The sequence below is a fragment of the Rhineura floridana genome, chromosome 16, assembly GCF_030035675.1.
Source record: "Rhineura floridana isolate rRhiFlo1 chromosome 16, rRhiFlo1.hap2, whole genome shotgun sequence".
NCBI lineage: Eukaryota > Metazoa > Chordata > Lepidosauria > Squamata > Rhineuridae > Rhineura > Rhineura floridana.
In genome coordinates, this window is record NC_084495.1 from 12,243,572 (window position 1) to 12,270,380 (window position 26,809).

The 26,809-nt window shown below is 44.0% G+C and overlaps 1 protein-coding gene across 3 annotated transcripts in view; it reads left to right on the forward strand.

Annotated features, from left to right (window-relative positions):
* LOC133371487 (collagen alpha-6(IV) chain-like) overlaps positions 1 to 26,379 on the forward strand; it is a 294,936-nt gene extending 268,557 nt beyond the window's left edge. For all 3 annotated transcript variants that reach the window (XM_061598999.1, XM_061598997.1, XM_061598998.1), the window contains 11 exons: positions 984 to 1,091; positions 1,951 to 2,022; positions 3,890 to 4,015; positions 5,349 to 5,465; positions 12,853 to 13,014; positions 15,629 to 15,727; positions 16,088 to 16,234; positions 18,570 to 18,686; positions 20,283 to 20,474; positions 22,472 to 22,758; positions 25,704 to 26,379. In XM_061598999.1, the coding sequence (XP_061454983.1) occupies positions 984 to 1,091; positions 1,951 to 2,022; positions 3,890 to 4,015; positions 5,349 to 5,465; positions 12,853 to 13,014; positions 15,629 to 15,727; positions 16,088 to 16,234; positions 18,570 to 18,686; positions 20,283 to 20,474; positions 22,472 to 22,758; positions 25,704 to 25,964 (1,688 nt within the window). In that variant the 3' untranslated portion in view covers positions 25,965 to 26,379. The remainder of the gene's footprint in view (positions 1 to 983; positions 1,092 to 1,950; positions 2,023 to 3,889; positions 4,016 to 5,348; positions 5,466 to 12,852; positions 13,015 to 15,628; positions 15,728 to 16,087; positions 16,235 to 18,569; positions 18,687 to 20,282; positions 20,475 to 22,471; positions 22,759 to 25,703) is intronic.
* The last annotated feature ends 430 nt before the right edge of the window (positions 26,380 to 26,809 follow it).

The window sequence follows — 26,809 nt, forward strand, 5'->3', positions numbered from 1 at the left end:
TTGTACCTAAGCAGTATCCTATCACTTTAAACAGTCACAGCTTCTGCCCAAGATTCTTGGGAGCTGTAGTTTGTTAAGGGTACTGAGAGTTTTTAGGAGACTCCTCTTCCTCTCACAGAGCTACAATTTCCAGGGGTTGATCGTTAAACTATTCTGGAAATACAGCTCTGTGAAGGGAGGAGGTGTTTCCTCTCAGCACCCTTAACCAGTTTCATGGTTGGTCTTCTGAAGGCACACCTTGCTGAAACTAAGTAGCTTGGGCTTGTTCAGTGACTGGGTGGGAGACCATGTAGACACCCGTTGTACACTTGCTTTGAGTTGTAACATAGAAGACAAGCCAGATATCAGTATAATCCATATTTTGCATTGCTCTTGGAGAAAGGCTGTAGCTCATCTGCTTTGCAGCCACTGCCAGTCAGTCTCTTGTATCCAGCTAAGCTTTACCCAGAGCAGGGCTTAAATTAGTCATGGCCATTCATTTCAGCTGGTCTACTCTGAGAATGGCTAACGCTGGATACAACCCAGTCTTGACAACCTTCAGCTAGGTGGATCAATGATCTGACGCAGCATAAGGTGGCGTCCTATGTTCCTGCATCCTAATCTTCCACTTATTTTCTCAAAAAGTCTGTCCCGCTGAGTTCAGTGCACTCGTGCTCACAACTTCTGAGGGCTGCAACTTTGCAGGGTAGGCATATGGACTACAGCTACAGCTTGGTGTTAGGTGTGTCGCTGAGCTTTTTCTTGCCGTTATTGGTGGTTGATTTGTGCATTTTTAACGAATTGCATGTGTTTTGGGGTAAATGTGCTTTTTATCATAATGTATTTTTACTTGTGCTAATGCTCTCAAATATGCTGCAAATTGCTTGGAGACCATATTTGTGTCGCAAGCAACAAACAAGTTCAATAACCGATAATAACAAGCCACGCTTTCAGAAGCTCAGTTTTAACATTATTGTGCTGATTTCCATCACCACTGTCTCCAGGTATCCCTGCAATTGGAGTTTCAAGAGGCAACCCAGGTTTTCCAGGCAGCCCTGGGCAGCGTGGCCCCCCAGGATATCCAGGCCCCCCTGGCATTGCAGGACCAAAAGGTGAGACTTCACTTTTCTTTCTCTCTTTGCTTGTAAAAAATCCAGAGTGAAATCTGGAGAGGCAAAAGCCCCATCTGCACTATACATTTAAAGTCCAGCATTCTGCCAAACAGTCATGGCTTCTCCCAAAGAATCCCTCAGAAACTTGGTTTGTTGCAGTTGCTGAGAGTTGTTAGGAGACCCTTACAGTTCAGATTTACAACATAGTGAATAAAAAGTTCATCACCTGGGGAGTCTGTCTGCGGAGGCCATTTGATCGCTAAGGTGCCACTCCTGAAAAGGATCTTTCCTCTGTAGCCACCGGTCTCACTTCCTGTGGCGGGGCGCCCTGAGCCGAGCCTCCAAACAGGGTTTGAAGGTTTGGGTAGGAAGGGGGTGATCTTTCAGGCAAGCTTGTCCTAAGACATGCAGTTGGTTTGTCCAGAATCACTGGAAGTATTGGATGCTTTTTAAAGAGGATTAGCCAAAGCATGGAGGATAAGGCTATCAGCGGCTACTAGTCATGATGGCTGTTGTTCTGCTTCCACTCTTGGAGCCAGCATGCCCCTGACTACCTGTTGCTGGGAATCACAAATGGAGAGAGTGCTCCTGCACTCAGGCTGTGCTTATGTGCTTCCCATAGGTGTGTTTGACAACTGTAAGATGTGGGACTAGATAGGCCACTTGCTCTTCTTATGACCGTATGTGCTTTATGACTGTCTTCATTTGTGTCTTTAATGACAACTTTGTAAGCCTCTTTGCAGGCCCATTGGGTCACAAGGCAGGGTAAAAAAAGATCTTGGAATTAATATGCCGCCTTGCCTCCGATGTCTCAGTCGCCACCTGTTTTTCAACTCTGCCTTCTCAAATGTTTCCTCAGGGCTCCCCGGCTTTTCAGGTTTGAATGGCCTGAATGGTTTACCAGGCACAAAGGGCTCACCTGGAACACCAGGTAAATAAATCAAAATGGCGAACGAAAATACCTAATAGCCTGGGTTAGCTGTTCCAGTTTATGATGGCTATTTCCCAGATCAACTGTGGTCGTTGAAGACCAGGCCCAGGAGTTGGAAAACCTCAGGCCCAGGAGCCAAATGCGGCCCTCTAGGTGTCTCTGTATGGCCCTTGGCACTCTCCTTAGACCACATCCTCACTGCCCCTGCACCGCATCCTCCTTGAGTGCTGTCGTCTGGCTGGAATGCGTCCTTAGACTGTGATCATTTGTCTCGCTTGTTTGGGTAGGGGGCGGGGTGGAGAGATGCACATGCAGTCAGAAACTTCTGGACTTTTGTTGTGGGGTGCGGTGTAGCCTACTGTACAAACGTAACAGTCATGTCTGTTGTCCTGCCCACTATTGCCTCTGGCCCTGCCTGCCACTGGCATGCAGCCCCTGGAACGTTGTCCATGAGAGAATGCAGCCCTCTGGCTGAAAGAGGCTTCCTAACCATGTTGCAGCCACTTCAACTCCTTTGACTGCTGATTCCTCAAGGAGCCGTTGCCTTTTCCCCACCCTGCACCCAAATCTCCAAATATCAAAGCAAGACAAGGTTTATTTTACGTTAGCCCCCCTGGGGAATTTTGTTCCCTGCGACCATGTGCCATAGCTGCCGACCGTTTTTAAGCAGGCGCCAGTGCTTGAGGCAGGAAAGAGTTAACACTCCAAAACGACCGTTAATGCGGCCCCTCCCACGGAGTGCTAGTTCGCCATCTGGCCAAGCTTAAAATATAAACTTATAGATATCTAAAAAACTGTGACAACATTAACTGTAATTATCAGGAAAACATACATTGTACACGTAAGTTGTAAAAATAACTGTTCAGTCTCTACTCAGAGCGACTGCCAACTCCACTGAATGATACACGGGAGAGGAGTGATCATTGACTCCTCAGTGTCCACCCTTTTTATTATCATGTTTCCTGTCGTGTGTATCCCAGGGTGGGCCTTGGCGGTGTCCTGGCGCCCACTGAGAAACACCTTTCTGGTGAGTAAAACGGTTCCTTCTCCAGTGGGCACCAGGACACCCCCAAGTGGGATGTTCTAGAGCTGACATATTGATTGGGTGGGTACATAAATGTTCAATTATCACGCAGGACCTGCTGAATAACTCGCCTCCCAAAGGCTGCTTCAGCTGAAGCATAAATATCTATTTTATAATGTTTAGTAAAAGTATTAGGGTTTGCCCAAGTGACCGCCCTACATATTTCTTGAAGAGATGCATTTGTTGAATAAGCTGCAGTGGCAGCTGCAGCTCTAGTGGAATGAGCCATAATGCCTGAAGGCAATGGTAGGTTGAGAGAACTGCATGCCAAGGCAATGCAGCCCTTAATCCATCTCGCCAAAGTTGAGGAGGACACCTTTTTACCGAGAGTAGTTGGGTGGTAAGAAACAAAGAATCAGTTAGCCTTATTGGGCTAGTCCTATTTATATATACTTTAAGTGCTCTCCTCACATCCAGGAATGCCAAGCGTGTTCTAGAGGATGCTTTGGCGAAGGACAAAATGTTGGCAATACTATTTCCTGCTGACAGTGAAAGTCTGAATTAACTTTTGGAACGAAAGTAGAATCTGTTCTCAAAATGATACATAGATGTTTTGCCACCGAGAGAGCTGCAAGTTGAGATACTCGTCTAGCTGATGTTATTGCTATGAGAAATAATACTTTGAAGGAAAGTATTCGTAACGTAGACATTTTCAATGGTTCAAATCCCCAGCAGAGGAGAGCATGTGTCACAGATGGCCCTGCATATGCGCGCATGCCTTGAATGGTGTTTAACAGGCTTCTTTGTTCCACTTTCATCCATTTATTCATTTGTTTATTTTAGGTCTGAGTGAAAACGGACTTCCAGGGACTGCAGGGCTGCCGGGTGCCAAAGGAGATCCTGGTGTCCCAGGTTTTCAAGTGGGACCCCCAGGGTTTCCTGGACAGAAAGGACCTCCGGGAGACATGGGTAAATAGCAGCCAAGAGAGATCATGAACAGCAGCTGTAAGAGATCATGACCTTGGAAGAGTAGTGTTGAGAGCTGGGTGTAGCAGGGTGGCTAAAATGCTGGGCTATGGGAAATCGCTGGTTCAGATTTTGCCTCTGCCATGAACTCACTACCTGATCGAAAGCAAACCTCTTTCAGTCCCTCCCCCAACTGCAGTATGGGGGTAAAAATGCTGACCTTACAGGATAGTTGTAAGGCAGGAATGGAGGACCTGTGGCCCAACTCTCATCAGCCTCGGGTAGCATGGCCAGTGGTCAGGCATGATAGGAGTTGCAATCCAACAATATCTGTAGGGCCACAGGTTCCCTACACCTGCATTACACCTTGGAAGCTGATGCTGCTAGGAGAGCCCCATCCCTGCTGTGAAGGTTACAAAAATATAATGTATACAGAGTGCTCAGAGTAGACCCATTGGAATTACTGAACCTAAGTAATTCATGTCTTTAACTTCAGTTAGTATGCTCTGGGTATGACTAATGTTGAATACAACCTGCTATATGCATACTGTTACATTAATATTGTATCTGAGACTAGAAAGGTTTGCCCCTTGATATTTATTTATTTTATTCATTTATTAGCACATTTATATCCTACTTTTCCTCCAAGGAGCTCAAGGTGGTGTACAAACATCTCACACTAGCAGCCTCATACCGAGCGTTGCTCCGAAATTCTAAGAAGTCAAAAAAATGAGAGCAGCTTTGAAAGGTTCAGTTCACCATCTTGATTCAAAATGGTGTCCAATTGTATCCAAACATAGATGAAAACCTGTTCCTTGATCTCAGGAACCATCATGCAAAATTTCGTTACATTATCTTACGAGTTGTCCTAATGCATAGTGAAAATGTTTCCAAAATATATAATAGATTAGCAGGCAATTGGGAGGTGAATTGGTTTGATGCCTGAACTGAGCTTTAGTCAATGACAAGGATGACCTGCAACAAAATATTACAGTGTGGAGTGGCCTTATTTGATTGTTCCAGCCAGCCATGCCCTCTTCCAGAGTATTCCTTTCCCGTCCACCCCAAAATATATAGCACTTTGTGGCCACTGTGCATGCTCAGGTTGCTCCTTTTTGGTGTTTTCTCTAAAGATTTTGTCTACTTCTGCAAACCTTGGGGTTCCCTTGGTACTGATACTTCCCTCTCATTTTTTCATTATTTCCATTTTGGCTACAGAACTGTCATAACTGGTTATAGTAAATGATTTTCCATGTTAAGTTGTCTTCCACGTGGTCCACCTCTGGCTGAACATTTATTCCTATTATTCTGATTAATCTTTCTTCATGTACTCTAGGTCGTCCTGGAGCCTTAGGTCTGCCTGGTTTGCGAGGGCCCCCAGGCATCTTTCTTCCTTCTAAAATTCCTGGGAGACCTGGTGACTCTGGACGTCCTGGAGAGGATGGTAGACCAGGTATGAGTTTGGGGTTTTGATTGCTTGGCTTTGACAGTAATATTGGGAAAAGGGAGTCACATTAATCAAGCACCAGTGAACCCCCAAGGGGAGAATTAAACCGGGATGCGTGGAAAAATCTGTGCCTACCGTTCTAGAATAAAACCTCCCAAGTGCAGAAGCCAAAATGTGTAAATTAGGGTGGTCAAGCGATCTGCATTTTCAGATTGGACAGTCCCACCCCCACACCAGTTCACCACCCCTTTTACAGGCAGCTTATGTTGGGAGAGGGGGACATTCTGGTGGTTTGAGAAGATGAAATTATTCCAAGATTCTTGGGAAAGACTTAAATACATAGCACTCTTCCTCCCCCCCCTTTTTTTAGATGTATGTTCTCCATCAGTAATTATTATTTTTATGCCTGCTTGTGCAAATAGTCTAGGCTTTATATAAAATTTAATATGTTTAGGTTCTATGCATAACTTAGTAACATTTATTGTGTATTCATATATTTAGGATGTGTTGGTATCTTATATAATCGTTTATCATTTTTGTTTACTAGTACTGGAATTTCCATAAGTGCTCTGGTAATTGGTAGGAGTAGATAAACAGATAAATGTACCTTATTTGTTTGTTTGTCTATTTGCTTCATTTCATTTCAGAATCACTTCCCATGAAACATCCCAAAGCAATAAACAATAAAAATATGAACAATAATAATGAATATTAAAACCATTTCAAATCCAATACAGATACTGGCCTTGTCTGCACTATACATTTAACCTGCACATTTTACCACTTTAACCGTCATGGCTTCCCCCAAAGAATCCTGGGAAGTGTCGTTTGATAAGGGCGCTGAGAGTTGTTAGAAGAGCCCTCTTCCCCTCACAGAGTTACAATTCCAGAGTTCCCTGGAAAGTAGGATTTACTATTAAACCTCTCTGGGAATTATAGCTCTATGAGGGGAATAAAGGGTCTCCTTTTTTTTTTTTTTACAATAATTTTTATTCAAATTTTCATAAAACAAACAAAACAAAGTCATAAAACATTCCAAGACAAAAAACAAAACAAAACAAAAATGATTAAACAAAAAAATAAAATGTTGACTTCCCATTTGTCGCAGATCAGTTATAGGTCTACAATATATAACAATCCTGTCTCTTAAATTATATTATAAAATCACTTTCCTCCAGTAGTTATCTTAATTAATCATCAAATCTCATAAACATTACTTTATTCTTTCCACAAAAAGTCAAAGAGAGGTTTCAATTCTTTAAGAAATATATCTATCAATTTTTCTCCAAATAAACATGTCGATTAATCCATCTCGTTAATAATAATAACAATCTTGTTGTCATAACCATAGTCCAAATAAACGTATCGATTAACCCATCTCATCAAATCTGTTAGGTCCAATAATTTCAATAGCCATTATTCCATTATCAATATTAATTCCATCTTCCATCTTCAATAGTCCTGTTAAGTCCAGTAATTTCAGTATCCAATCTTCCATTATCAGTATTCCATAATAATCTTGCTGTCATTGCCATAGTCATATAATAAGAGTCTGATGGGAATATCCTCTATCTCAAATATTTTCTTGCCATCGATTCTGAATAAGTTGCTGAAATATTGTTGTAAAGTCATATCTCTGTTCTTCTTTTTAACAAAATGCACTGGCTCATCTCTTGAGAGTTTTTCCATTGTCGCATGGCTGCAGTTAATTCCATAGATTTTCTCTATATCAAGCTCCATCACGTCATTCCAGTCCAGAAAATTATCCAAGCCATTGATAACTTTATCTCTAATATCTTCATTAATTTCTTCAGAGACAACGTTAAATTCCAAACAGTAGATTTTATTTCTAATATCCATAAACTCCAGATCCTTTTCCAATTCCACATTTGTTCCAATCTCCAGGGCTTGTATCTTCCCTTTATTTTTTCTTTTCTCATCTCTGATCTCATTCTCCTCTCTCACAGGATCCCCTATTTCTTTAAGCTCCTGCGTCATTTTGCTCAGTTCAATTTTCAGCTCTTTACTGCCCTGTCGCAGGGTTTGTTTCGTTATCTCAATCTCATCCATTATTTTCTGAAACATAATTACTTCCAGATTCTCAGCCACTTTCTTGATTGCCATTCTTAAAACCACGAAAACAAAACAAAACAAAAATAAAGAAGAACCACTTCTTATTTCAGCAACAATTGAGTTAATATTCCAGGCTTGATGACATCACAGTATAAACAGAGCAGCCTGCCTTATCTCTCTATGTTCAAGAATACAAAACAAATTTAGTTCCCAGCATCAAAACAGTTAGTGGTGTCGTGAAGAAGCAGATTCGTCAAAATAAAATAGACCAAAAAGAGAATAGTCCCAGACAATATAATGTTCCAAAGTTCATATTTTTTATTTTTTTCTCCTCGGAATAGAAATCCCTCTTCTGTTTATATCTTTAGAATGCACTTCCAGGACAGCTTTTTGCAATAGAAACAGAGATAAGCTATTAATTTCATGTATAGCAGAGAAGAGTTATAGCTCACCCAGAAGTTCTTTAAAGCTGATTCATTTGACAAATCTCTTTTTGCTGCAACAATTTAAACCAAGTAAAAAAAAATAGAAAGAAGGGTGCTTGCCTGTTAGTACGTTTTCTCTTTGAAGAAAAGATAAACGTGTCGCATTATCAGATAGAGCTTGTTCGGAAGTCCGTCCGGCATTGCTGGCTGAACCTTCTCTCATAAATTAATGAAATCCAGTCCTCCCAACAAAAACAGGCTTTTGAGGTTGATCTCTACGTTTCTCCCTGCCCGGGAGAAATTTTATCAGTCAAAAAGAATGTTCTGACTGATTTATATCTGAATAAGCTTCTTGTGAGGCGGGAGCCCGTCTCAAAAGCAGGCACAAGCGAAGTCACCCTTCCCGGAAGTCCCGGAATAAAGGGTCTCCTAACAACTCTCAGCATCCTTTACAAGCTGTAGTTCCCAGAATTCTTTGGGGGAAGCTGTGACTGTTTAAAATGATATCACAGTAATTTAAGAGTATGGTGCAGATGTGGCCATAGACTGGGATAAGAATCTCCACTTAAATAGTGTGGTGTAGTGGTTAGAGTGTTGGACTACGACCTGGGAGACCAGGGTTAAAATCTTCACACAGCCATGAAGCTCACTGGGTGACGTTGGGCCAATCACTGCCTCTCAGCCTCAGAGGAAGGCAATGGAATACCGCTTACCATAGCAGTCCATTTCCATTTTTAAAAGGTAAAGTCTTCAAGCGGACCTGAAAAGCCAATAGAGCCAGTGCTTGTCTCATTTATTTAGTTGATTTATATCCTGCATTCTTCCCAGTAGGAGTCCAGGGAGGCAAATATAATGGGAGGGACTTTCAAAGGGATGGTGCTCCCCATGCTAAATGCCCAGTTGCTATTTTAAAAGAACCATTTATCTGTCTGCACTTCAACAAGGGGGAATTTTCACTGGTAGCCAGAAATCTGTTTGGGTGTTGTTGTTTAATTAAAAACTAATAAGTTTTTTTCCCCTTTTTTCATTCTTAGCAGCCCTCATTGGTGGACATGGCATCGTTAAAAGCCTTTTCCAAGGCCACTGCAATAAAGCAGCAGTATAAACATCTCTCTCTGTCTCTCTCTCTCTATATATATATATTCACACTATTACTGGAATAGACTGTTGCTGATTAGGAGTAAAGTACAAACCTACCCTCAGGGATATTTTGGAGGGGAGACAAGAACCGGGGGGGGGGACACACAACAGGAGTGCAAAGTGTTTCTCTGGCACCAGGATCCCCTGTCATCTTTTCTGCCTTCTTATACTTCTTGTTGTTGTTATGTGCCTCCAAGTCAACTACGACTTATGGTGACCCTATGAATCAGTGACCTCCAAGAGCATCTGTCATGAACCACTCTCTTCAGATCTTGTAAGTTCAGGTCTGTGGCTTCCTTTATGGAATCAATCCATCTCTTGTTTGGCCTTCCTCTTTTTCTACTTCCTTCTGTTTTTCCAAGCATTATTATATTTTCTAATGAATCATGTCTTCTCATTATGTGTCCAAAGTATGATAACCTCAGTTTCATCATTTTAGCTTCTAGTGACAGTTCTGGTTTAATTTGTTCTAACACCCAATTATTGGTCTTTTTTGCAGTCCATGGTATCTGCAAAGCTCTCCTCCAACACCACATTTCAAACAAGTTGATTTTTCTCTTATCAGCTTTTTTCACTATCCAACTTTCACATCCATACATAGAGATCGGAAATACCATGGTCTGAATGATCCTGACTTTAGTGTTCATTGGTACATCTTTACGTTTGAGGACCTTTTCTAATTCTCTCACAGCTGCCCTCCCCAGCCCTAGCCTTCTTCTGATTTCTTGACTATTGTCTCCATTTTGGTTAATGATTGTGCCAAGGCGTTGATAATCCTTGACAAGTTCAATGTCCTCATTGTCAACTGTAAAGTTGCATAAATCTTCTGCTGTCATTACTTTAGTCTTTTTGACGTTCAGCTGTAGTCCTGCTTTTGTGCTTTCTTCTTTAACTTTCATCAGCATTCATTTCAAATCATTACTGGTTTCTGCTAGTAGTATGGTATCGTCTGCATATCTTAAATTATTGATATTTCTCCCTCCAATTTTCACACCTCCTTCATCTTGGTCCAGTCCCGCTTTCCATATGATATGTTCTGCAGATTAAATAATAAGGGTGATAAAATACACCCCTGTCTCACACCCTTTCCGATTGGGAACCAATCGGTTTCTCCATATTCTGTCCTTACAGTAGCCTCTTGTCCAGAGTATAGGTTGTGCATCAGGACAATCAGATGCTGTGGCACTCCCATTTCTTTTAAAGCATTCCATAGTTTTTCATGATCTACACAGACAAAGGCTTTGCTGTAATCTATAAAGCACAGGGTGATTTTCTTCTGAAATTCCTTGCTCCGTTCCGTTATCCAACGTATGTTTGCGATATGATCTTTGGTACCTCTTCCCTTTCTAAATCCAGCTTGGACGTCTGGCATTTCTCGCTCCATATATGGTAACAGCCTTTGTTGTAGAATCTTGAGCATTACTTTACTTGCATGGGATATTAAGGCAATAGTTCGATAATTACTGCATTCCCTGGGATCCCCTTTCTTTGGAATTGGGATGTATATGGAACGCTTCCAGTCTGTGGGCCATTGTTTAGTTTTCCGTATTTCTTGACAGATTTTACTCAAAATTTGGACTGATTCAGTCTCAGTAGCTTGCAGCAGCTCTATTGGTATGCCATCTATTCCTGGTGATTTGTTTCTTCCAAGTATTTTAAGAGCAGCTTTCACCTCACATTCTAAAATTTCTGGTTCTTCATCATAGGGTTCCTCCATGAATGAATCTGCCATCCTGGCATCTCTTTTATATTCAGTATATTGCTTCCATCTTCCCTTTATTTCATCTCAATCAGTCAATGTGTTCCCCTGTTGATTATTCAACATCTCTACTCTTGGTTTAAATTTCCCTTTCATTTTTCTAATCTTTTGGAATAGGGCTCTTGTTCTACCCTTTTTGTTGTCCTCTTCTATTTCTATACAGTAACTATTGTAATAGTTCTCTTTGTCCCTACGTACTGGTCGCTGTATTGTTGCACTTAGGGTTCTGACCGGGTTTATATCTCCTTTTGCTTTTGCTTTCCTTCTCTCTTTAACCATTTGAAGAGTTTCTTCAGTCATCCATTGGGGTCTTTCTCTCTTTTTAGCTAGAGGTATTGTCTTTTTGCATTCTTCTCTGATAACGTCTCTGACTTAATTCCATAGTTCTTCTGATTCTCTGTCAACTAAGTTTAAAGCCTCAAACCTGTTCCTTATTTGATCTTTATATTCTTCTGGGATGTTATTTAAATTGTATTTTGGCATTATGCTTGCTTTGTTCTTCTTCTTTACTCTGATTTTCGATACGACCAGTTCATGATCTGTACCGCAGTCTGCTCCTGGTCTTGTTTTTGCAGAAAGTATGGAATTTCTCCATCTTCTGCTACCAATTATATAATCAATTTGATTCCTATATTGACCATTTGGTGATGTCCATGTGTACAGTCGTCTTTTCGGTTGTTCAAAAAATGCATTCACAGGAAACAAATTATTGGCTTCACAGAATTCAATAAGTCTTTCTCCTGCTTCATTTCTGTCTCCTAGGCCCCATTTCCCCACAATTCCTAATTCTTCTCTGTTCCCTGCTTTGGCATTCCAGTCCCCCATGATTATCATCATATCTTGTTTTGTTGTGTGTTCAATTTCTTCCTGTACTTCTGCGTAAAATCTCTCCAATTCCTCCTCTTCTGCATTTGCCGTCGGAGCATAGACTTGGATGATGGTTATGTTGATAGGTTTCCCATTTAATCTCATTGATATAACTTGCTCAGACCTTGCGTTGTAGCTCCTAATTGCTCTTGCTACATCACTTCTCACTATTAAAGCACCCCCATTTCTTCTTAATTTCTCATTTCCTGCATAAAATATTTTGTAGTTGCCTGATTGGAAATGTCCCATTCCTGTCCATTTTAGTTCGCTCACGCCAAGTATTGTAATGTTGATGCGTTCCATTTCTTGCTTGACAATTTCTAACTTTCCCTGGTTCATGCTTCTCACATTCTATGTTCCTATTGTGTATGTTGTACAACTCCGGACTCTCCTTTCGCATCTGTGTGCATCGGCCTCTGGGCTTCCTTTCAGCTTTGACCCAGCTGCGTCATTAGTCACAGCGCTACTCGTACTTGTCCTTTGTTCTTCCCCAGTAGCTCAGTGAGTGCCTTCTAACCTGGGGGTCTCATCTTCCAGCACTATCTTGTGTTGCATTTTGGATACTCTGTTCATAGGGTTTTCGTGGTAAGAGATATTTAGAGGTGGTTTACCATTGCCTTCCTCTGAGTTTGGCTGCATCTTAGTCTAGTGTTTCAGCTTTGACCATTCTGCCTTGGGTGCCCCTGCTAGGAGTCTAGCCTCTTGGTCGAGACTCCTGACGGCTTTGCTCTCAGCTTCTTCAACACACTCAAACCTCCTCACCACGTTAAGGTGTGTATCCGAAGAGGAGGCCTTCTCATGCTACAGGTGCTGTTTCCTGCATGTATTGCAGGGTTTTCTTTTTCTCCTATGGATGTGAGGGTGATAAACATAATCTTAAATATGCCAGATTCAGCAGAACTATATTAGAAACTGTAAACACATATTCTACCTGCAAGAATGCACTCTCAGTTACACAACATCCTGCACCCTCTTGACAACAGCCTCTTACACGATCGGCAGTGACCTGCAGTATTGTTGATGCAGGCCTGGATGTGACCTGGTGCCGTGTGCGGAACCTGGTGGAGCCCAAAGGCCCAAGATCAGCACAGCTTCTGAGTTGCCTTTTGCTTGCTCCCATTTGCCCTAGGCCTCCAAGGTCCTCCTGGGCCACGCGGACCACCAGGCCCAGCCTCCAATCAAGGCGATACAGGTGCCCCTGGCTTCCCTGGTCCTCCTGGTATACCAGGCCTCAAAGGTGACATGGGCATCTCTGGGCTAAGTGGCGTTCCGGGCGCATCAGGGTTTAAAGGTATGGTGTTAACCTTCAATTTTTTTATTTTTAAAGAACCTCCGGTAGTATAAAATTCTCTTTATTTTAGTAAACCGCTTAGAGGTTCTGTTACTGTCAAGTGGTATATAAATTTGGTTAAATAAATAAAATAAAATTTCCTTCCAGCCATTGGTGTGATCAAATCGGCTGTGATGGATATTAAACGGAAAAGGGCCTTGTGTGTGTTCCTGTTGAAACTGTATGAAACAAGGGTGGGAAACTGGATCAGGCTGACGGGTTGGATCCTTAATCCCACCACCACCACCACCACCACCTGTGGGCCAACTGGCCATAGGGCCTTATGGTAAAGGGTGGGTAGGAAATCTAATAAAATAAATATACAATGAATGGTGACAGGTGGGTGGGACCTTTCACTTGTCAGTCACCCTATGTCATAATGACACTGGGTAATTGACAGATGTCAGAGTTTGAAGAGGCTCCCTGTAACTGCTGATCAGCACCAGTGGGGGTCCCTGTCAGCACCGATTATACAATGTTTGGTACAGGGCAGATGGCTGTGGTTTGTTGGCCTTGCGGACCAAATGGGGACCTGCGTCAGTTCACCACCTTGCAGTTCACCACTTTTAAGAAGCTCACAGGGTTAATGGATTCAGTTCAGCTTTGCATCTGCCAAGGTCAATGGAAAGTTCTGCCACACCATTCAGTAGGAAGGTAGACAAGTGCCAGGTGGATGCATAGATTCTTCCATCTCTTGCTCTTTCTTTTGAGTGTTAAATAGGACAACAGTACTTTGAACTGGAGCTTAGATGTTCTCTATATTCACTTTTTATAGCCAACGCTGACGATACCGGGTAGGTGAAACTATCTCCAAAAGAGCAGTGCTACCTAGAGCAAACGAAAATTGCATTTCCCGATGCAACTGGAATCCCCCCTTGTCTCTTTTCAAAGCACTTGCTAAAAGAGGGTGGGCCATGCAGTTGGACTTTGCATGCGGCTATGGTTGACCTCCCTTAATGTGACTGCAGGGTCCACTGTTGGAGAGCCAGCGTCTGGTGTGCTGGACTAGAGCCTGGAAGACTCAGCCATGAAGCTCACCGGGTAACATCAGGCCAGTTACTCCACACTTGGGGGCAGGCATGAGCCTCTGGGACAGAGAAGTCTAACCTCAGAAGAGAGACAAGCATCTGAAGCCCTCAAGAGTTCTTCTCTGGATCTTCGTCATTTTGTTTTTACACGATGCAGCTACCAAAATTGCCATTTGCACCCTGAGGGATCGGCACCAGGGCCGGTTCTAAAGTGCAGCCAGGTGGAGCACTGGCCCGATGGCCCCTGGAGCTACAGGGGGCCCCTCAGCCACCCCTCCGCTCCCCTTCCACAATCCGCAGGCCTCCTACACCTCCCACTTACCTGTCTGCTGTCTTTTACCATTGCCCTTAACGAAGATGGCGGCCGCGGTTTCCCTAAGGTACTGAAGCCCCTGCCGCCATCTTAGTTGATGGCAGAGATGCGCGTGCACAGCACGCACGCGTGCCATCAACAAAGATGGCGGCAGAAGCGTCATCCCCTTAGGGAAACCACGGCCGCCATCTCTGTTAAGGGCAATGGTAAAAGACAGCAGACAGGTAGGTGGGGGCTGTGGGCGGGCGGGCGGGCTCGCACACGTGCACACACATACCAGGGCCCGGGGCAAGCTGATGCCCAAGGGCCCTGACATTCCTGGAGCCGGTCCTGATCGGCACAGCAGGAGAGGGGCTTCTTCAACTGTTTTAGTGTGCCTGAAGCCACCTCTGCCCTCTGAGCTATTTTTTTTCAATCAGAGATTTTTATTTTGAAGCAAAGTTTAAAAATAGAAGCAACGGCAAAAACTTAACAAAAAAACCATCCAGATTGCTAAAGAAGTGAAGATAATCAACTAGCTCATGAACTATATCATGTATAGCTTGCATGTGCTGTATGCATCCTAAATGGGGAAAAAACTGTAGGCACCTGTACTTGACTGGAATTTGATTAGAAACTTCAATGGGCTTCCACATTGGAAAGAAACAGAAACCCTGTTGCCCTCATATCTTTTTTTTAAATGAGAATTCCTTGCTTGCTTCACTTGCTGAGTAAGTTTGTATATAATTGCAGTTTCCAGATTTTTATTAATCCACTGCTGTTTAGATGGTTGCTGTATTTTACCTTCAAAATGGAGAAAAATAAGAGGAGAGGAAGCAGATTATTTCTGAAATATCTGTAGATAGTTGGCATGTTCTGAAATGTTTGTTTAAGACATTTATATCCTGCTTTTCCATCATATTGATGGCAAAGGTGGTATAAGACTGTATATCAGGTTCACCAACCTGGTGCCCTCCAGGTATTTTGAACTACAGTTACCATCATCCCTGACCATTGGCTATGATGACGAGGGATGATGGGAGTTGTAGCCCAAACATCTGAAGGGCACCTGGTTAGGACAAGCTGCTATATGCTATTCTAAGAATGGCCCAGATTTAGTAATGTAATCATGCCTGAGTGCCTATGCAGAGATATGCAGCCACTGTCATGCTATTGACATGAGCATCAATACTGTGCCAGTATCAGTACTGTGGTCCGACACAGAAGTGAGTCTGTCACTTTTGTCTCTTCGTAGGCTTCAGAGGTGAACCGGGCTTCATGGGAATGCCAGGTAAAGATGGACCTCCAGGAGATCTGGGTTTTCCTGGACCAAAAGGTGAAACAGGCCGTCGAGGTAAGTGTCAAGCAGGTCATGGGAGATGCACGACTTTGGGAATGGACCAAAACATGGCATGATGTTATAGATTCTCTATCATGCTGCCCATTATAAGATGACCCAAGAGCTGAATTTCTTTTTGAAATTATTACGACTTTTTATTGAGTTTTCATATTTTGTTTAGTTTTGCTTTCTCTCTGTTTCATAGAATAGTAGAGTTGGAAGGGGCCTATAAGGCCATCAAGTCCAACCCCCTTGTTTCCTGTTTGTTATACAGGAAAAAAATTCTGGGATTGTAATGGGCTCGAGGGATTTCTAACCGCTACCTGTCAATATCATGCAGTCATTGCGGGTCACTCTCCTATGTGTTATATGCAGGGTTCCCTGGGCTTCAAGGGGCTGCAGGCCTGACGCAGAGACCTGAAGAAGTCAAAGTTCCTCCAGGCTTAATTGGACTGCCAGGAATTGATGGCTTCCCTGGTTTGAACGGAGATCCTGGGTTCCAGGGACTAATCGGACAGCAAGGTAAAATGAGCACCTTGCACAAATGCCTTCAATTCACTTACGGGGAAATGAAAATCTGGGCCTCTGTATTTAGAGGAAGTTGACTGCAGACTTTCTCAAGGAGATGTCTGTCAACCGCCGTTAGCTCACAGGAGCTAAATAGAACCTCCAGCTTCAGTGGCAGCATAGCTCTGCATACTTATTTGTCGGGGCAACTGTGGGAGAGATCTGTGGCCTTCATTCTCTGCTCATGGTCTGTCTGGAAGCTTCTGGTTGGTTGCTCTAGGAAAGTGGGATGCTGGGATAGATATCCCCCCTCTGCCTTTCATGTGGGACAGATCTTCCCATGAAAGGGCGGGATAGTCAGCCCAGCTGGAATTCTTACTTCACGTATGCACCTCTGCAAAGTGAGCTATCCTGAGAGGTTTAGTAGTTAATAACAGTGCGGTTTATTTGGTCTACAGACCATAAACATCAAATACAGCATAGGGTTATCACAATAACCACACACCCCAAAAGACAATGTACATGCTCACATATTTTGTCTTTTAAACTGCTGTATATTACAGCAAAATCCATAAACAAGCCAAAATAGTTTTTAAAAATGCAGACAATTTTGTCTCAGAACACCCCTGCCCTTTAATAATTGTGACCTGGGTTGGAAGGCTGTAGCAAAGGATCATGGCTATATTTTCTGTGGTTTAGAATCTGCCATTAAAATTGAGGCATAACGTTTATCTACACTTGGAGAATTCAGATAAAGTACTGTGGAGAAAACGGGTAACATCTAAACAGAACTTACTTTTAGATTCTGTGCTGGTTACACATAAATGCTCTGCGTTTTGGATGCCACCACTGCTTCTGCCCAGCAGTGATGCTCATGAAGCGGCCGTTTTAGAAATCATTGCCCCAAACTGTGTTGAATGGAAAGGCTGGACTACAGCACCCATCATGCCTAGCACTGGCCATGCTGGCTGGGGCCGATGGAAGTGGGAGCCCAACAACTTCTGGAGGGCCACAGGTTCCCCATCCCGGTGCTTGCAGTCATGGCAGTTATCTAGGGTTGCCAGGTTCATGGCCTGAGACTGATCCTGTATCTTTAGGAGAAGAGAAAGTCAGCCAAGTGCCGGTGTTCTTGGAACATTGTAATGGGAAAAACCACAAGGTAGAATTCTCCCTTCCCCCTGCACAACCTTTAAAGATACAGAAGACCTCTTCGTTGCTAGGCCCAGCCTCCAAGAGGTCTTCTGTAGCTTTAAAAGTTGTGCAGGCGGAAGGGAGAATTCCACCTTGTAGTTTTTCCCATTACAGGGTTGCAAGAACACCCGCACTTGGCTGGCTTTCTCTTCTCCTAAAGATACAGGATCAGTCTCAGGCCATGGACCTGGCAACCCTACAGTTATCTCTTGTTGTTCCTGGACTAAGGACATAAGAAGGGCCTGCTGGATCAGGCCAGTGGCCCATCTAGTCCAGCAACCTGTTCTCACAGTGTCCAACCAGATGCCCAGGGGAAGCCTGCAAGCAGGACCTGATCGCAAGAGCAGTCTCCCCTCCTTCAGTTTCCGGCAACTGGTATTCAGAAGCATCCTGCCTCTGACCATGGAGGGAGATCATAGCCATTGCTTAGCCATTTGATAGCCTTATCCTTCATGAATTTGTCTCATCTTCTTTTAAATCCGTCCAATTTGGTGGCCATCATTGCCTCTTGTGGGGATAAATTCCATAGCTTAACTATGCGCTGTGGGAAGAAGTACTTCCGGCATTCTGCTTCATTGGATGTCCACAAGTTCCAGTATTATGAGAGAAGGAGAAAAAACCTTTCTCTATCTTCTTTTTCTATGCCATGCATAATCTTACACACTTCTATCATGGTTTACGGACAGCTGGTATAGCACAGTGGGGAGGAGAGCCTGGCTGGGAGTCCAGAGTCTGTGAGTTCAAATCCCCGCTCGTGTCTCCTAGGTGCCAAGGGCCAGCTAAAGATCACCCCACAGTGAGTGGCTCAGGGGTTACGTGCCCTGCCACCTGTGCAGCCGTGGGCAAGCTGTGTAGTCCCAAGGAGCCCAGTTGCCCCCCAGCTGGCAATTGCGGACAAGGAAGGGGCTGGCTTGTGCAGCTGTGGCAAGCTGAGCAGGCCCTAGCCAACTGGGGAGGACTAGCCTCAGAGGGAGGCAATGGTAAACCCCCTCTGAATACCGCTTACCATGAAAACCCTATTCACAGGGTCGCCATAAGTCGGGATCATCTTGAAGGCAGTCCAGTTCATTATGGTTTACACTTCTTTGTCGCTTCTTCATGGACTGAAAATGGCTGCATAGGAAAGAAAAGTAAGAAGTTATTTTTTAAAAAATTACAGGCCCCAAAGGAATGGCAGGTAGACCTGGTCAGATGGGAGCCAATGGTTTGCCAGGGTCACCAGGTGTGGTCGGAGATCCGGGGTCTGCAGGTAATCCAGGACTACCAGGATATGAAGGTACATGTTTTTAATATTATCTCTCAAGTATCTTCCCTGGGGTTTTTTTTAAGATTCAGTTATCTTTTCTTTTTTGCATATTCCCCCTTCTGAATATTTGTATATAAGTATTTATCTGCAGAGCCTGACTTTAATAATTCAGGAACTACACCATGTAAATCAGTGGTGCAGTTAAATAATTTTAGAGTCATGACTTAATGGGTTTTACAGGGACCACCCCAGTGGCAGCTAGTGGCTCCATGTCAGTGGGACAGTGGAATCCACTCCAGATTTTAGTCCAAACTTTCAAGGAGCTGTCCAAGGTGCTCCTGCTGCTGAGTGGGACTCTAGAAGTTTGCGCCAAAGTCTTGTCCTGATGGCACCTCAGGAAAAATGTCTGATGTAGCATTCCAAAGATAAGTTTCAGTGCCAGGATCTAAACTTATACCGGTCTTCACAACTTGTGACACAGGCCACTGAACTCGATAAATGTCCTGTTTTGGGTCTCTTAGGCAGGTGCACAAACCAGAGGTCTATGAAGCAATATAGGAAAAAGGAAAAAGGCTTCCTTTAGAAAGTGGAAGTTTTTGTCTGAATGAGAACAAAAAAGAACACTAACCTTTTTCTAAATAAATGCTTGCAGACAGTAAGGGCTGCTTAAAAAAAACCTGAGGAGCGCATTGCTTAAAACGTGAACACCAGCAAGAAAACATTATTTAAATATATCAGTACCAGGAGACCATCTAGGGAGCAGTTTGACCTTTGGGTGACAAGGGAATCAAAGTTGTGCTAAGGAGGATAAGGAAATGGCAGAGAAGTTGAATGAATTCATAGTGGAAGATACAGGTTGGACCCCTGTGTCTGAATTAACTTTCACAGAAAGGGACCCTGAGGAACTGAAGCAAATGATGGTGACTAGAGACGTAAAACTAGAACTTATTGATAAAATAGCTCCATTAATTCTTACGGGACAGGAAAAAGCTGCTGCAATTTTATCCATATTGTTAAAACCTGTGCCCCGCTTTGTGAATACAACAGGATTGGAAAAAAGAACTTGACTTAATGGAGATTACCCATGGGGAGGAGGGCTGAAGCTTCCAGCCGTTGCCCTCTGGCTTTTTATTTGTTTGTCTCGAAAGGATCGTGAATGGCCCTCCACTCTATGGGACTACAACTCCCATCATCCCTGAGCATTGGCCGTGCTGGCTGGAGCTGATGGGAATTGGAGTCCCAACGACCTCTGGAGGACCACAGCTACTTGACATTAATGGGAACACTTTTTTTAATTTTCTAACCCTTGAGCCTGCGCAGGGGGATTTGGGGGCGGGTGAGACTGGGAAGGGAAGGGATAAACCTGTCTGCACCCCACAAGCATGTTGCAGCCCTGATAACAACTGGGCGAAGGACATGCCTGTATAATTTAAGTCTAGAAAAACAACAGACAATGCTGCTCAAAAGCATTCAACGTAACGTGTCGTTTGACTCTCGGAACCATCAGCTTGGACCTAGTTGGGCAGGGAAAAAGAGGAAGAAGATGGTCCTCCTCCATCCCAACCTCGGTCTCGTTGGCACCATGTCGACAATGGCCAGGATCCAACCTCTTCTGTTCCTCCGCAGGAATATCTGGGAAGCCGGGTCCTTCTGGTTTGCCCGGAATGCCGGGCCGCAGCATTGGTGTTGGCTACACCTTGGTGAAGCACAGCCAGTCGGAGCAGATCCCACCATGCCCCGTAGGGATGAACAAGCTCTGGGAAGGCTACAGTCTGCTGTACGTGGAGGGCCAGGAGAAGGCCCACAACCAGGACCTCGGTAAGCAGGCAGATACCAACCTTGCCGGGTGGGGCTCGGAAGATGGAAGCAAAGTGGAAGCTATTAGCATGAGAAACAGAGGGCTCCTCTGGTGATTAAGAAGGCCAGAATGTTTCCTGTTTGGCCAAAGCTCTTTAGCATTCTGTGGAAGAGGGCAATGGGCACAGTGTGAGAGACTGGGAATCAAACCCATGCATAATGGACAGTGGTGAGAGAGGACCCCAAGTTTAAATCTCCCCTCTTGCCATGAAGGTACTAAGTGGCCGTGTGCAAGACGCTCTCTCTAGTTCAGACACCCATGTGTAATACGGAGATTAATAATAATGGCTTACCTTACAGGGCTGTCGTAAGGGTTACAAGATACTTGAACTAGAGCCTTTGAACATTGTTTGGTGTATAACTGCTAAATGGTGATATTACCAATTTCTTTTCTTTTTTTCCTTTAAATCGTTCTTTTATTTTGTTATTTCAACATTACAATTCATAACAAATTAATTTTTTTTAAAAAAGGAAAAGAAAAACAATTTAAAGGGAAAGGAAAAAGAACAAACAGATCTAAGTTAAATTAATCTGCAAACTATAAATTACAATCAGGACCGGGTAAAAACATAATTCCGTGTTACATAATCAAAAGATTTGTTCGTCTTACTCATTTAGAACATTACAATTGTGCTAAATTACCTTACCAGTTTATTCCATATATATTATTAGCTATTTCTTTAAAAAAAAAAAAAAGTGGTACTAGGGTTAAAGCCTCCCAACGAGCCACAGCCTCTGACCTGTGGAGGTTGGCTTAAGCTGATGGAGCTAAGGGCACTCTGCATATGTTCAGAAGCACCCGCTGTCTTTCTTACTGCATCAAATGGCCCCAGCAAGGACCATAGATCACAATGCATGTGGGGATGCTTCTCAGGTATTACATGGTCTCAGTCATGCTGTGTGCGCTCTGCCCTAGGAGGGGGAATTAGCATTCTTTGCCTAGCAATCCATCTTATCTGCCAGGAAAAAGGGGTAAGGCAAACTCTCTACACAAAAGACTGAGCAGATTTGCACGACATATTCTGCACCTTACTTTTTTTTATTTATTTCTCAGACTTACTTGTACGCAGACTTTATCCTAAAATGTTTCACTCTGCTTTTTACTTCTTTGTGTTGCAGAATTTTATCTGGTTGAGGGTACGGATGCTGGAACCTGTGTTTTTTTTAAGCAAACTGATTTACACTTCCTAGATCAGAATGCTGTTAAATTTCCAGAGTGGTTTAGCAATCAATCCCTTTTCCCAGGGAACTCTGGGAATTGTAGATCTGCGAGGGGAACAATTCTCAGCACCCTTCACAAACTGTAGTTCCCAGGATTCTTTGGGGGAAACCATGAATGTTTAAAGTGGTATGATACTGCTTTAAATGGATAGTACAGACGGGGCCATAGTGTAACCCAGAGGTTCGCAAACTGTGGTCCATGGACCACCATTGGTCCGTGAGCTTCATTCAGGTAGTCCGCATCATATCTGTAAAAATACAATTAAAATCATACCCATTTATTACCTTAATGCTAGTGACATCCCACTTTGCCAGCCAGCAGTGCACCTCTCCTTCTGGACGGATCTTCCAGTGTACGCTGACCTCTGCTTTGCTGATTTTTGTCTCTTTCCTTACACTCTGTTTCCTATTACCTTATGGCACTTTGATGGGAATTTCACATCACAATTTTCTGTACTCTGCTGTATTATTGTTTTTGTTTTAAGAAAATAGTATTTTTTTTTTAAACCATACAGCTCCTATCCTGTACACCCAGCAGAGCGCATTACAATTGCTACAACAGGCAGGAAAAACATTCAGTGGTCCTCCAAGACCACAGCATATTTCAAGTGGTCTGTAGGAAAATAGGTTTGGGGACCACTGGTCTAATCTCCAGGTAAGCTTTGTGCAAGCAAAGCAGGATGGAAGGGCCTGGTGCGAGTTGACGGTGCGTTCCTTGTCTTGCCTGTTCCCTGCAGGCTTTGCTGGCTCCTGCTTGCCTCGCTTCAGCACAATGCCTTTTATTTACTGCAACATCAATGAGGTGTGCTACTACGCCAGCCGCAACGACAAATCCTACTGGCTCTCCACCACGGCGCCCATCCCCATGATGCCCGTTAGCAGCTTCCAGATCTCGCAGTACATCAGCCGCTGCTCCGTCTGTGAAGCTCCTTCCCAGGCCGTGGCCGTTCACAGCCAGGACATCACCATCCCACAGTGCCCGGAAGGCTGGCGCAGCCTCTGGATTGGATATTCCTTCCTCATGGTAAGAGATCCATTTATTTATTTATTTATTTATTTATTACATTTGCATACCGCCCCATAGTCGAAGCTCTCTGGGCAGTTTACAACAATTAAAACATTAAAAACAAATATACAAATTTAAAAACACATTTTTTAAAAAAGCAATTTAAAAACACATGCTAAAATGCCTGGGAGAAGAGGAAAGTCTTGACCTGGCACTGGAAAGATAACAGTGTTGGCGCCAGGCACACCTCGTCACAAAACTTGTTCCATAATTTGGGGGACACCACTGAGAAGGCCCTCTCCCTTGTTGCCAGACTCCCACCTGCCCTCGGAGTAGGCACCCGGAGGAGGGCCTTAGATGTTGAGGGTAGTGTATGAGTGGGTTCGTATCAGGAGAGGCATTCCATCAGGTATTGTGGTCCCAGTCTGTGTAAGGCTTTATAGGTTAAAACCAGCACCTTGAATCAAGCTCGGAAACATACAGGCAGCCAATGCAGGCGGGCCTTTGGAGGCTCGGTGGTACCAGAGCCCGTCCTTTGTATGCAGATGGCGCTCAGTTCAGTCCCTGACATCTCCAGGTAAAGGGGTGGGGAAGGCCCCTCTCCCCCTGTAACCGTGGAGAGCTGCTGCTGACCAGAGCAGACGACACTGGGCCAGATCAACAAATTATCGCTCTGGAGAATAAGGCTGTGTATGCGCTATACCTTTCAGGCACATTCAGAGCATATTTCCCCCTTCCAAATAATCCTAGGAATTGTAGTTTCTCCCTTACAAAGCTACAATTCCCAGCACCCGTAACAAACTACAGCTCCCGGGGGGGTTGGGGGGGTGGAATGTGTTTTAAAGGTATGGTGTATACATAACTCAAGTGTGTGTGCGCCTATGTTCATGTCAGTTTTTGCGTGTGTGTGCCTGAGGGCTGTATGCACAAGTGTATATCTGGGATCCTCTGTGAGTGCTTCTCAGTTGGTGGCTGTGGTGGGTAGAAGGTGCTTTTTCCTGTCCTACCCTCCATGTTGTCACTTCCACTCATCCTGCCAGTCCATGTTGCTGCTTCCATGGAAGTGACCTGCAGACTAAGTGGAAGCTGGAGCCGAAGGAGGGGCTGAGTGTCCCTCTCTCCTCCCTTGCCCTCTTTCCCCGCTCTATCTGCTGGGAAGTATCACAGGGACATAGGAAGCTGTCATACGCCAAGCCATCTGGCTCAGTATTGCTTATGCTGAGTGGTTCTGCAGGGCTTCAGGCGGGGGGAGAGTCTCTCGCAGCCAGGGATGGGGGAGAATATTTGCTAATCTTCTCGCTAAATAAATAAACAAACAGATATATAAATCTTCTTGCTAAATTTGCTAAATATCCTTGCCGCCCTGGGCTCCTACTGGGAGGAAGGGCGGGAAATAAGTAAGATCTATTGCCAGATTTTGACATAATCTGACAATCCACATTGTTTTCAGACAGCGTTGATTTCTTGTGGTCGTGGCTGTCATCGGCACATTTTTTTAATAAAAAATCTGCTTAGAATTTGACGTTATTGTCTTCGTAATCTGCTTTTCTCTAAGCTGATGTAAACCGGCGGAACACGTGCCTATAGCATAAGCATTTTCTTTAGCATTTTCATTAGCAATTAAGTTTTTTCCCATCGGAAAAAACCCCCACAAATCGGCAATTGCGAAAACAATCAGGAAAAAAAAACGGCGGATCAGTACTGAAAGCTGGACTGTTGGCATTCAAACGGATAGGAACCAGCTACCGAACCCCATCCCTGCTTACCGCCTTACCTAGAGACGCTAGGGATTGATCCCGGGACCTTCTGCACGCAGAGCAGGTGATCTGCCACTGAGCTACGGCCCTTCCCCTGGGGCCCCATTTGTTAAAATATAGTTTAAGGGTTTGGTCTTCTCCTCCCTTTGCCACCTGATTGAGGTGCCTCCAGCAAGGTTCTTAGCTCAGAAATTCAGGGAGAGGAGCTTGTTTTTTTAACCTTCAGTTTTCAAAATTGCTCAAAATGAAACAACGAATTCCTTTTTGTAGCTCAAAGATCGCAACAGCAGATTTATGGGATTGTCCAGTACCCCAGATTGATGCCAGTAGCTACACATCCCCCCCATTGAAAAGGTTCTATACACCCCTTTTCACATGTACATCAGTTATCCCATGGTGTGGGCCAGGCCCACCCCCAATAATTACTGTGCTGGCTTTGCACCCTTACATGTTGAGCATGTCTGTATACATAGAGTTGTACACGTGGATGTTCCTCACAATCAGGACACTTGCACAACAGGGGGTGCCGATGACATGGAGTTAATGCAGTGCCTTGCAAAAGTAATCAGACCTCTGACCAACGCTCTCATGCTATTGAATTGCAAATGGTACATTGTGATTTAGTCCTTTATAGTATTTTATTTTGAAACACTGACACTCAAAATCGATCATTGTAAGATGGTATTGGTTTTATGTTGGGAAATGTTTGCAAGATACATCAAAAACTGAAACAGGTTGTTGCATAAGTGTTCAGCCCCTGTGCTGACAGGAAGGATGGGGAACCTGCCGCCCTCCCAATGTTTTTGGACGCCAGCTCTCAAGCACTGTGACCAATGGTCACAGTTGTAGTCCAGTAACATTTAGAGGACTAGAAGCTCCCCATCCCTGAGCTATAACACACTCTTGTAGGTCATGTTGTAAAGACTGCATACACACTATTTAAAGCACTCCCTCAAAAAAAAAAGAATCCTGGGAACTGTAGTTTATCCCTCACAGAGCTACAATTCCCAGCACCCTTAACAAACTAAAATTGCCAGGATTCCTTGGGGGAACGTTATGTGCTTTAAATGTTTGGCGTATATATGCAGTCTTTGTCTCTACTCAGATGTGTTAAGAGTTTTGTTCTCTGTTACAAACCTAACTTTGAATGTTTTGTGCAACTGCACCAACTCCGGGAGTTACTTTATCGAATCTCTTTTGTTTTAGCACACGGCGGCTGGAGCTGAAGGCGGAGGCCAGTCCCTGGTCTCCCCTGGCTCTTGCCTGGAAGATTTCCGTGCCACCCCTTTCATTGAATGCAACGGTGCTCGAGGGACCTGCCACTACTTCTCGAACAAATACAGCTTTTGGCTGACGACGGTTGAGCAGACCCAGCAGTTTGCCAACTTTCCCGTCTCTGAAACTCTGAAAGCGGGTCAGCTCCGGACACGGGTTGGCCGATGCCAAGTCTGCATGAAGAACTTGTAGCAAAGGCCAAAGCCAGTCAAGAGCCAGCAAAAGGGACCTGGGGTCTTATTGTGCTGAAGACCATGGGATGTATAACCATCCGCAGCTGCCGCAGGCACTGAGATCACTTCAAAGCCTCCTGGTGCACTCTTGTCTATATCACAGAACATGGTGCTATATTTCTCACTGTTTTTATATTCATGGCTACCTCAGAAAGTCTTTCTCTGCCATCCCAGGTGCCACGTCTGTCCTCTCTTTGACATGCTAAACGTGATTTTAACAGGCCATGTGGGTGTTTGGAGGTAGTTCTCCTTTCAGAGCCTTGGCTGTTCCATGTCATTATGGATTAAACACGGCTTTTCATGTTGTTATGGATTAAAAGACTTTCAGCGAATTCCTCAGATGTTACCGAGGCCATTAAAAAATGCTTACCTGATGGCATGCATGCATTCACTGACTCTTAACCATTTTAGTCATTTCTATGAGGCCTTTTTTAATGGTTTATTTTAGGCCTAAAAGAACCAGCTTGTTGGAGCTTGGTCCCCCAGCGGCAATTCTGCTCACCACAGTTGATCAGGCATATATGCGCACACACATGCACACTCTACCTGTCTATCTACACTGTCACATTTTAAGTAGCCATACCTGTTGGTTCTGCTCAGGCCTCTGGAGCAGAAGGTCATATTTAGTCAAAGGCCGCCTGATGTATTATCCAACAAATGAAACATAAGCCCTGTTTCAAATAAGAGAGGGAAAGCACATTTTTCACTCCTAATCTGTAACAGGAGGGGCAGGCCTGAGGCTGATGCAAGAATAAAATTGTACCTGTGACATAGGCAGCATCAAGTTTAGAAAAGACAAGGCCA